The 12,395-nt window shown below is 46.6% G+C and overlaps 1 protein-coding gene across 1 annotated transcript in view; it reads right to left on the bottom strand.

The window, feature by feature from the left end:
* Positions 1–239: 239 nt before the first annotated feature.
* grhl2b (grainyhead-like transcription factor 2b) overlaps positions 240–12,395 on the bottom strand; it is a 31,603-nt gene continuing 19,447 nt past the window's right edge. The window contains exons 8-16 of the mRNA XM_056297820.1: positions 11,146–11,240; positions 8,107–8,265; positions 5,754–5,811; positions 5,194–5,333; positions 4,339–4,376; positions 4,083–4,174; positions 1,943–2,028; positions 1,667–1,731; positions 240–878 (exon numbers count right to left, since the gene is read on the bottom strand). Of these exons, the coding sequence (XP_056153795.1) occupies positions 764–878; positions 1,667–1,731; positions 1,943–2,028; positions 4,083–4,174; positions 4,339–4,376; positions 5,194–5,333; positions 5,754–5,811; positions 8,107–8,265; positions 11,146–11,240 (848 nt within the window). The 3' untranslated portion in view covers positions 240–763. The remainder of the gene's footprint in view (positions 879–1,666; positions 1,732–1,942; positions 2,029–4,082; positions 4,175–4,338; positions 4,377–5,193; positions 5,334–5,753; positions 5,812–8,106; positions 8,266–11,145; positions 11,241–12,395) is intronic.

Here is a 12,395-nt window from a genome sequence, read left to right as displayed (position 1 = left end):
CCTCCTTGCTAAACCTATCAAAAAGCAAGCCATTTGCCATTAAAAGCGTTAATAAATAAGACGGCTATCAAATACAGTATGACACATTATGAACAAGGACTCGCATGCAAAGAAGCTGCTAAATCAGCGTTGAAAAGCTAGGACACATCCCGTCAAACTGAGGACGCTGGTAGGCGCATCACTTATTTCAATATCGGCTATTCCTGACCGTTTGGCAAACACACACACACACACATCTGTACAGGACAAAAACACAGTCCAAATGAAATTCTTAATATACATAAAAAAAAAATTGTCAATAGGCGATAAGTGGGAAAGGGATTTATCTGAGGTCCTCCAATTAGGCTACACAATATAGATAAGTACGACGAGTGAGTGATAGTGACCAGTCTATGAGCATTTCCCCCTGAATCCACCCCTCAATCCTCTGGCACTTCTTCTTCCTTTGCTTCGGCCACAGCCGCGTATACATGTGTACTATGAGTGCTATTATCATGAGATGCCGGGCAGGACGCACCGTCTGCCTCAAACCGTAACGGTGTTGGGGAGAGAGATGGTGTTACCCTCAAATGTCGAGTAACATCCAGGAGTTAGTCATCAGCGCAACGGAGGCACTCTGCTAAGGGACCGTCTCCAAATGTCAATCGGCTCATTAAAGCAACCAATACAAGTCCCCTTATATGTCAGCCAACCGGCGGTCACACGGTCAGGTTAAGTGTAACCCGTCGAGATTCTGCAGTCCTTCAGCTCCGTGGGGAAACGGCTAAATCTCAGTGAGCGTGACCTTGTAGGCGTCCGCGTAGCTCTCGATGTTGAGGATGAACGTGTCTTCGTTGGAGTAGTGCTCGATGATGTTGTCGTCCATATTGACCAGTATCCTGACAAGGGGGACAAGACGGAGGACAGCGTATGAGATGGGCTACAGCGGTGTGCACTAACTGCTGATATTCTCGCAGGTCTTTATCAGGACAAGTAAGACCTATGTTGCGTTCTTATTCATTTCTTCTTTTTTTTTTTTTACAAGAATTGATAACGCCTTCTTTTTTTTTAACTTCCAAATCTTATATTTTTGAAAGTAAAATAGGAAAGTAAAACATATCTGAGCTATTGTGGGTGATCTTTTCTTAATTTAATGTCTGGCCGAACTCGGTAATCAGATTTAACTTGAAGCTGGATGGATAAAACATTCAGCAACGGTTGTTTTTATTGGTAAATGACTACAACTGTGTTGTTCTTCTATCCTATATCCAAAACTGTTCTCAGCTGTCTCAAGAACTGTGGGGGAGTGGCCTGTCCCTCATTAATATTCATGAGCTGACCTTTGAGTGACCAGTACAACCCAGGGGTTGGTGGTGAGGGGCGGGGTTTTACATTCTGATGACAGGACCTGATTGGTTGTATGTAAGTGAGTTTGTCTGATTTACATCCTGAGCGTTAGGAAAACAGATCAGCTGAGGGAAAACTACCGGAGGGCTCTTTTAACAAGAAAGAAAGAGAAAAACTGAACTCTGATCTTCAAAACTGTTTTTTCATAGAGAGTACAACATGCATCATGATTAAAGTCACAAACCTTGTTAGAGATATTAGTTTCAATTTTGGTTCAGCTTTGAATATTTTTCACTTTTTGACCAGGTATTTTTGGACAACAGTCTCTTTTCTCACTCACCCTTTTTTGCTTTTCTTGTACACTTTGGCTATCCTCTCTGTGGGCACGCCATATTTCTCTGATATCTGTGAAAATCAAACAAAACCGGCTCAGGAACACGCCCAGTGTCTACGGTGGTATCCGACTTGACACTGCTCATTTGTGCACACCCAGACAGATTGACGGGAATACAACTAAACACAGATACACATTCCCACAGGCAGATGGACACACACACACACACAAGAAAAGGATTCTCATGTGCAGAGGAGACAAACACTTGGGCTGATTACTCACAGCGTCCATCAGGCCTCTGAGTGTAGGAGACTTGAGCATCAGGGCATCAAAGACTTCATCCGTCTCCTTCCTCACATACAGCAACACTGTGGAGGACCAAGACGCGGCACCATTAGCATCGACTGAGCTCCGAGCATTAGCTATCATCGTGAAATCCATGCATATTTTAACACCCTTGTCTAGAAATCATACATGCAACACTGAAGAGAGACATGACTCTCGCTACTGGACCTCATTTGGACATTACTCAGCTTGACCCTTCCTTATCCGTCACTCCTTTCTTCTGGGCGCCTAAAACTCTTACGATCGAGAGCCTGTAAGGTTGGATTTAATTTAGGGATTTCATATTATTAACTGGCCCTGTGATGGACTGGCGGCCTATCCAGGGTGTCTCCCCGCCTGGCGCCCAGTGACTGCTGGGATAGGCTCCAGCTTCCCCGCGACCCTAATTGGGATAAGTGGTTTGGCTAATGGATGGAGGGATATTATTAACTGATGCACATATTGTGTAGCTACATAATCTAAGGCGTTTTTGAGAAAACCGTCGATAAGATGCCTAAAATGCCCGTGTTACTAAACAATTTACATAACCCTGATGTTGTAACAATAACGTTACTTCGTCAAAAAACAAAATTAAAGTAATTTTCCCCAGGAACGCCGAACCTGAAAGGAAAGCAAGACTTGAAGGGGAGACTCTATTGACATCTTCTGCATCTGTGGTTGCTTACAAAGTTATCACATCCAACCCCAGTTGGGTACAGATGCAGGACAAAGTTAGATAAGCAATGAGTAAAGAAAAGACGTCCATGGGCGTCCACGTAGCATAGCGGTCTATTCCGTTGCCTACCAACACGTTGATCGCCGGTTCGAATCCCCGTGTTACCTCCGGCTTGGTTGGGTGTCCCTACAGACACTATTGGCCGTGTCTGCGGGTGGGAAGCTGGGTTTGGGCATGTGTCCTGGTCGCTGCACTAGCGCCTCCTGTGGTCGGTCGGGACGCCTGTTCGGAGGGGAGGGGGAATTGGGGGGAATAGCGTGATCCTCCCATGCGCTACAGCCCCCTGGCGAAACTCCTCACTGTCAGGTGAAAAGGAGTGGCTGGAGACTCCACACGTATCGGAGGAGGCGTGTGGTAGTCTGCAGCCCTCCACGGACCGGCACAGTGGGGTGCAGCAGCGACCGGGACGGCTCGGAAGAGTGGGGTAATTGGCCCAATAGAATTGGGGAGGAAAAGGGAAGACGCCCACATACCGATCTTTAGCGCCTAATTATTTAATACTGTGCAACGTTTCCACCCATAACGTCTTCGTCAGACGAATAATTGGGAGCTAACAATCAGTGTGCCGACATCCTTTTCTTTACTCACTGCTTGCAAAGAGGACCAGCCGCTGGGGTGAAATTTAAAATCCACATCCAATCCTGACACATCACAGACTGAACAAAAAAGGTTTGGATGATAATGCTCTGACTTTTTTTTTTATTTATAAAGCTACTGCTGAGAGGCAGTCAGCGTGTTGCTCCTGATAAGAGCATCATCTATATGAGTAAAGTGTAAAATTAGCATAAAATAATTTAATAGTTTGGTCAGCTTCTGCCGCAGTTCGAGGTTGAAAGCATGGTTGCACTTGGTTTGGAAACATAACAGGGCTGCTATCTCCGGCCAAAACGACACATCTGCAAAGCAGCAGAAGTGCTGCAATGACTCTTCGGCCTCTGCAGCACATCCTCACTTGTGTGCCAGACCACTTAAATTCTTCACGCATGGGCCCCTGTCACACAACCGTCTGCGAGTGGTCGCCCGTGTTACATGATTAGTTGTGCTGCCTTGTCAACGGGTGGCTCCGTCTTATTTTCCCTTTCCTTGAATTTGTATACATCTCTGTGTCTGACGTCACACGGTAAACAAACGATATCAAGCCAAATAAAGTATGCAAATATTTCTGCACAACATTTTTGACCGTGGTTCAGATTTATTATGATAATAATAATGACAATAATAATGTGCCTAATAATTATTATTAATATAATTCATTATATCATGATAATTATTAATTATATATATAAATATGTATTAACATAATAATAATAGTTTCTCCTCTCTGTGAAGGTAGATATGGAGGAGGCCAAGCAGTTTGCTTACCTCGTTTGTGGCTCTCCTCTTTAATCTGTTTGTGCGGGGATGGACACAGATCCTCATCGGACGGCCTGAACATTCTCTTCACCACCACACTCCTGACAACACACACACAAATATGATGTGTGGTGACGAAAGTGTATGCATGTGTGTAGTTGCACCTGTGTGACTGCGTCCACTTTTCATTGGCGTATCTTTATATACAATATTTATATGAAATGATGTGAATGCACATGAGGATTTGGTGGAGGTGCACACTCACCCATCTCGTTCAATCTCCTCTGTGTTGAAGGCAAACACCTGAAACAGAATGGTAAAGAAAAGAAAAATAACGGAATCAGTTAAACATCAAAATATCCCATGACCAGGGGCGTCCGGGTGGCGTAGCGGTCTATTATGTTGCCTACCAACACGGGGATCGCCAGTTCGAATCCCTGCGTTTCCTCTGGCTTGGTCGGGTGTCCCTACAGACACAGTTGGCCGTGTCTGCGGGTGGGAAGCCGGATGTGGGCATGTGGCCTGGTTGCTGCACTAGTGCCTTTTCTGGTCAGTCGGGGCACGTGTTCAGGGGGGAGGGGGAACTGGGGGGAATAACGTGATCCTCCCACGCGCTACGTCCTCCTGGTGAAACTCCTCACTGTCAGGTGAAAAGAAGCAACTGGAGATTCCACATGTATCGGAGGAGGCATGTGGTAGTCTGCAGCCCTCCCTGGATCAGCAGGGGGGGAGCAGCGACCGGGACGGCTCAGAAGAGTGGGGTAATTGGCCAGATACAATTGGGGAGAAAAAAGGGGGGGGGGAAATATCCCATGACCCAACTCTTGATAAACTGTGACACCTGAATATTCTTGGTCATTTGTCTAATGGGAATTTGACCACAATCAAAGCTTTAAAAAGAGCACAGCCATTCCACATTTAAGTTTTGATTCACAGATTTCAAGTAGATTTGAAACGTAGCCAGTGGATGATTCTGAATTTGTGTTGCGGCCATTTCTTCCATCTACATACATTAGCTAAATCAACTATTATGAAACTTGTAGAAAATGCAAAGCTAGCGGTACTTGGCGATGAGCCATGGAGATTAATGTTTATGTGATGAAGCTGTAAAGTACTCTACCTGTCCAGCCCTCTGCAGGTTGCCAAAATGGACGTCGGGAATGAAGAGCACCGGCTGGGCCTCCAGATCAGTCATGGTCTTAAAATAAGTAGTGTCCGCCTTCTTAGGAGCTGTTAATACTCCCGCACCACCGTCCTTCCCTGGGAATGTAAACAAAAAGTGTTCAGGATAGAACAGAACGGCAATTTATAAAATGAAAGGGTTCTCCGTAAAAAGGTCGTTAAGGAAAACATACGCCCACAGTCCTCAAAGTTGTTAAATGTCTCATACATAGTGATTTGTTTTCAGCATTTACATGCACGAAGACACTTTCTATCAAAGGCATGAAGAGACAGGTCATTTCCTCTCCAGTAATATAATTCTCCGAGAATTATACTTCTCACGGGAAATGTCAGGATGCATTCAATGTTGTGCGTTATCACCACATGGATGCACAACCACCATATTTAAACCCACAATTGTCCCCCGAATCAAAGGGGTTTTTTTTTAATGCCGGTTTTTTGTCTTCGACAACAGTCATAATCCTTTGGAGTTTTCTTAGTTTTTCATGAAGCTCAAACCTTTTGACTTCTTGCGAAACTGCTTTCTCTCCTCATCCCTTATCTTCCTCTCTGCTCCCTGGGAAGGAGATAAAACCACAGACAGACTGGCGGCTTAGTCACGGCAGAACTTGAACACAGTCAATAGAAATGGTACAAGGCCCAAGTAAAGATGTTGTCCAGCACTTGTCCCTATACAACAACAACAACAACAACAACAACAGCGTAAAAACAAACAACACACAAATGAAAAACGAACGAAACTCGCCTAATCAGTTACAACAATTAAAACTTCAATGATTTTGGAAACAAAGCTGTAATTTCTACAAAATGCCCCGGGTGGCATGCTTTGGGTTTACTTAAACCCTGGCCACGGAAAATACTGGTCTCTGATTGGCTGGAGGGTGTTGCGTTAAACTCGTTTAATAAACACGTAGTTCGGCTAGAGTTCAATCACTCTTCTGTTGCCATGTAACCATAGTGTAACCGGTTACTTTCTTGCCCGGTGCGGGATTCGTTTACAGTCGTCACCCTCCCCGGAAGCGCGCCCTCGCGCTTTGTTCTTCCCGCGCTCCGAAGAGACTTCTGAGGATCTGCACACTTCCGGATCCCACCGCTGCCACCAATGTAACCGGTTATTTTCTTGCCCGGTGCGGGATTCGATACGATGTGTACTGCGCCACAAGGAGACGTCACTAACCGCTCGGCTAAAGGGTCAGACCCGTTAGCTAGGGGCTAACGGGTCTTATTAGTTTACAATAGCAACACGCTATTGTATTCAAAGCTTTATTTTAGCGGCAAACTTTTGTTTCATAAACTTTTAAATCTGAGACCAAAACGTTCGACAAAAAAATAAATACGCGACTTCTTTTATTTTAAATCTTTGTTAAGTGACCATGGTTTAAGAGGGATAAATGAAGGCAACGCTATGTGGGGAAACTGGACGTGAGGTTATCCTGACACTTTGCATGTAAAACCACTAGAGGGCGGAATAACGTAGAAAATAAACGCTACAGCTTCAGCTCCACTTTTCCTGTTTAAATCCTTTGTGGTCTCACGCAGTGTCTGCAATACTGCATCGGTTGGTCTCATTGGGATAAAAATCCAATTTTTCAAGACACACCAGAGAACCCGATACAACTCAGTGTAATAATTCAAACCACGCCCTTTCCGTCCAAGCTATTCCAACCTGTGTTTGTGTAATACATTTTCCATGTTTTGTAGTAAGAGTACAATGATTTTAATATTTGATATAGTACAGATGTATTTCATCTTTGCCTGGAGTCGATTCATTGATAGTGAATAAGAGACTGACTTTATTAGATGACGCAATGTTTTCGTTTTGCATACAATCGAGCATTTAGAGAAGTGCCGTTTTTTTTCTCTCAACCAGGAGAAACAAAATGCACCTTATGTGCAGGAAATCGTCACAAGTACTTCCACATTTTAATTTCCCATCTTGTGCAACACTTTCTCTGATGGCGTGACATTATAGAGCGGGAAGCAGGATTAATTCTTTTGTTTGGATTATGGATATAGGAGGTGGCTGTGCAAATTCACCTAGCAAACTGATTGGCATCATTAATGTTTGTCTGTCAGGAGTATAGGAATATTTACTATACAAAACAATGAATAAACACTCATGCAATCATATGACAATAATACATTTTAGGTGAAAAGAAGCAGCTGGTGACTCCACATGTATCGGAGGAGATGTGTGGTAGTCTGCAGCCCTCCCCGGATCAGTAGAGGGGGTGAAGCAGTGACCGGGATGGCTCGGAAGAGTGGGGTAATTGGCCGTGTGTGTCAGCCCTGTGATGGCCTGGTGGCCTGTCCAGGGTGTCTCTCTGCATGCCGACCAATAAGTGCTGGGATAGGCTCCAGCATCTCCGCGACCCTGAGAGCAGGATAAGTGGTTCGGATAATGGATGGACGGATGGATTCTTACAAGGATTTTGTTTTCTGCATTTAACCCATCATATTGTATAGGAGCAGTGGGCAGCTGCAGCGCCCACTGCCAATTATGTCTCACTGTGCCTTGGTCAGGGACACAGACAGGAGTATTAACCAGTATTAACCCAAACATGCATGTCTTTTTGATGGAGGGAGGAAACCGGAGCACTCGGAGGAAACCCACGCAGACACGGGGAGAACATGCAAACTCCAGACAGAAAGGACCTGGGACGGCCTGGGGTTCAAACGAGGGACCTTCTTGCTGTGAGGCAACAGTGCTAACCACTGGGCCACCGTGGTGCGATGACTACCCTCCAAATGTACTTGGTAACTGATTTATCTCTGTTTTATTGGTTGTACTCATTGTTACTCATGTTTTATGTTGATATTTCCATTTTTGGCAGACTCTGCAGGCTCTCACCTTGTCGCAGAAGACCTTGATCTGGGAGTAGGCCCTGTGGAGCGGCTTGTTGCTGCGGTTGTTGTAGCTGTAGGTGTCAATCTGGATCATCAGAGGAAGGCCCTTCACCCCCTTCTGAGAGGAGAAGTCTGTACTCAGACAGTTCACTGTGATGAAGATCTGCCAGGAAACGGACAACAGTTAAGGTGTAGGAGGTGTAGCACTAGCTGGGCCACTGACATTTACCCCAACTGGACTTTAATGATGCTTTTTGTTTTTCATTTCATTTCTGTCCTTCGTTAAGTACAGGATAATCCATGACAAGGTGAGCGTTAAAGGGTTTTAATGCACGATGCGGAGGCAAAGATTCGCCACACGCACGTGGGTTAAAATCCTTTAACGGGCACCTTGAGGAGGATCATCCTGTTTATACCATGGCCACTTAACCAAGAATTGAGATAAAAGCATCTCTTGTTTTTCTGTTGAACACTTTTGTTGTGGAGCAAGCGTTAGCCGCTAAGCTAACGCTTTGAGCGTGTACTGGGCTGACTACTGATTTAGCGTGTTGCCATGGTTACGCAGCAAGTACACGTTCTTTGCAAACGGGAGTTTTGAAAGTTAAAATCTGCATATATCTGGTGGAATTATGCCACTCCTTTTTTTTTAATCTTTCATGTTGCGATACATTTGCTAAAATCAAAAATATTGCAATGTTGACCCCCCCCCCCAATATCGTTCAGCCTTAGTGACCGTACGCCACGACCTTGTCTGTGGGTTTTTGTTGTGGAATATCAATGTATTCCTATTGCGCAATCCGGGACATACCACCCAGCTACAGGTGGTTGGTCATTAACCCGAACCATAAAAACTCCATTACCGACCAGCAGCCATGGAGAAAGCCCTAACTAACTATACGCAGAGTTTCACCCCAACCAAAGGGCCGAGTTCACTTCCTGCTTCATCTTCAACCACAGATGGGCTGAACTCATGAGTAAGAATATAGACTTGGCTATTGGTGGTGCAAGGTTGGAGACCGCTGACTCGGGGTGTCCCGCTTAGGGATCATAGCCGTCCCGGAAACACTTCTTCCAAATATGTATTTGAAAGCGTGTTATTGAATGGCTTTGAGCACCTGAAACTGCTAACGTCAATCACTGCTGCCTCGTTCCTGTTTATCTTTCTTTTTACGAGGTGAAAAACAAATCTACAGAATGCTGAGGGAAGCTCGGTCACCCGTAGAAATAACATCTGCTGACGGTTCGCCAAGTTCAGTTCGTCTTCTGTTTGGCTTTCATTCGTATTCGGATATAAGTACACCTTTAAAAGATCAAGTCCCTTAAACAAACTTTTTTTTTGATCCCCCCCCCCCTTTTCTCCCTAATTGTACTTGGCCAATCACCCCACTCTTCCGAGCTGTCCCGGTCTCTGCTCCACCCCCTCTGCCGATCCGGGGAGGGCTGCAGACTACCACATGCCTCCTCCCATACATGTGGAGTCGCCAGCCGCTTCTTTTCACCTGACAGTGAGGAGTTTCACCAGGGGGACGCAGCGCGTGGGAGGATCACGCTATCCCCCAGTTCCCCCTCCCCCCCTAACTGGCGCCCCAACCGACCAGAGGAGGCGCTAGTGCAGCGACCAGGACACATGCCCACATCCGGCTTCCCACCTGCAGACACTGCCAATTATGTCTCTAGGGACGCCCAACCAAGCCGGAGGTAACACGGGGATTCGATCCGGCGATCCCTGTGTTGGTAGGCAACGGAATAGACCGCCACGCTACCCGGACGCCCTTAAACAAACTTCATTACCTTTTCTTTTTAGACCTACAGTGTGAATGGTATGGAGAGCAAACAACCTGTCTGCCTTGGAAATACACCTGCCCTTATACCGCCATGATGAAACGACAGGGATCCTCTGATTCAATAAGGCACCTAGAATGGACCCGACGGGTGTGACTCAGAGAGACACACAGGGAGGAACGAGAGAAGGAGAAAGGCAGGCAGATCGATAGATAGATAGATTGATAGATAGATAGATAGATAGATAGATAGATAGATAGATAGATAGATAGATAGATAGATAGATAGATAGATAGATAGATAGTTAGGTAGGTAGGTAGCAAGTGAGCAAGCAAGATAAAGAAAGAGTCAATATTGGATTTTCTCTCACAGCTTACTTCTCAAAGGAACCAAATAAACACACACACACACACACACACACACACACACACACACACACACACACACACACACACACACACACACACACAGTCTATCTCTCTCACTCTCTCTCCGTCACACACACAAATATACACACACGTGGGCACACACACACATACTCACAGAGTCTATCTTTCCCTCAATCTCTCTATCACACACACACACACACACACACACACACACACACACACACACACACACACGCACACACACACAGAAAAATGAGGGCAAAACAAACAACAGTGGGTGGGGTTAAGGACCGGTGTATGGAGGCCCTTGGGGGCCTGCGGAGTTCAAACAGTGATAGAGACGCCATTTAAGGAGCGGCCACAAAGGAGTGGGCTTCTCTCAGGACAAAGAGGATAAACAAAGAAAAAGTACACATCTGCGGTTTCGAAAGACCATCCGTCAGCCCGGTATGATGGACATCGGCTGCAACACAAACACGATTAAAGAAAGTAAAACCGACCCGTGGCTGCGACGCCGCGGCCGAAGCCCGGGGGCCGAACACCTCCCCGCCGGTACGGAGACGACCGGAAGGGGGACCGTTTCGTTGGGATTCAGGTAGTCTACCAGAACCGTTGGGGACAATAGAAACCGTTTTGCCGGTGTGTGTCCTTGTTTGTGAGAGGTGTCGGCGGGTCGAGCTCATGTGTCGCATAACCTGTTCAACCGATGAGCCTGGGAGCTTTGTTTGGAAACAAATGAATCAGCGCCAAAACCGGATCTACCCCTTTTTTTATTATCATTATTATTATTACTACATCCACGACACGCCTCCGGCAGGAGTAAACACAGTAGTCCGGTTTCTGGGAAAATTACAACGATTTTTTTTTATTACCTTAGCTTCCTCGTTGACGTCCCAGGTGAACGAGATGGCGTTGTAGGCGATCTCCTCGATGTTGCTGATGGTGTTGAAGCTCTCCTTGTAATCGGCTGTGGGGGGGGAAACAGAGGAGAAACGGGTCTGAGGGGGTGGGGGGTTTCTTTTATACTGACATTCACAATAAACTCATCCTATGCAATGTGAGGCGCTACAAACAAAATGGCGTTGCAAAATAAGCGTGCAAAAAGTGCCGGATTTGGTCCGGGTAGCATGGCGGTCTATTCCTTGCCTACCAACACGGGGATCGCCGGTTCAAATCCCCGCGTTACCTCCGGCTTGGTCGGGCGTCCCTGCAGACACGGTTGGCCGTGTCTGGGGGGGGGAGCCAGATGTGAGTATGTGTCCTGGTTACTGTACTAGCGCCTCCTCTGGTCAGTCAGGGCACCGTTTTCGGGGGGGGGGACTGGGGGGAATGTCCCCCCCCCGGTGAAACTCCTCACTGCCTGGTGAAAAGAAGCGGCTGGGGACTCCGCATGTATGGGAGGAGGCATGTGGTAGTCTGCAGCCCTCCCCGGATCGGCAGAGGGGGGTGGAGCAGCGACCGGGGCGGCTCGGAAGAGCGGGGTAGTTGGCCAAGTACAATTAGGGAGAAAAAAAAGTGGGGGGGGGGAGCGGCACGCAAAAAGTGCTGGATTTGGAAATTATTCAACCGTGATGCCGCACGAGAAGTCCTGCCAAAACTTGAGAGTGCTGCTTTTCCAAAAGTAAATACGCAAAAACACGGCCGCCCCGCCAAAAACTCACAAACAAAAAGCCAAACTCGGTTTCGCTCGAAGCCGACGGCGATCCGCTGAGGCAGGTAGCCGGTATCTGACCAGATAAGACAGATAGTTTAAGAACTCAAATGGCACGCTTAGGATTTATTAGATAAAACCTTATCGAGCTGAGTAAACAACCTCTCCGGGCTTCAAAGGCGGCGGAGGCAATCTGGCTGCGAGGGCCGTATGAAAAGCCCCACGGGCGGGTTCAGGGACGGGCTTGTTGTTGACATGTCTGAACACCAAGAGAACGGGTCTTCGGTTTGCGGGGTCCAGCGCATGGGTGTGCCACGGACAAGGCTCACCGATTTTCACCGAAAAATACCCAGATTTTTTTTGATTGATTGATTTTATGTTTCCACGGATCCAGAAGTTGTTCCTGTTCGTGTGAGGTTATGTAACGGTGTCCTCTCGCGGCGAAATTCGGCATGCTGGATGGCTTTGAAA

This window comes from Lampris incognitus, chromosome 18 (assembly GCF_029633865.1).
Source record: "Lampris incognitus isolate fLamInc1 chromosome 18, fLamInc1.hap2, whole genome shotgun sequence".
In the NCBI taxonomy this organism is placed as follows: domain Eukaryota; kingdom Metazoa; phylum Chordata; class Actinopteri; order Lampriformes; family Lampridae; genus Lampris; species Lampris incognitus.
This window is presented reverse-complemented; position numbering and strand designations above follow the sequence as displayed.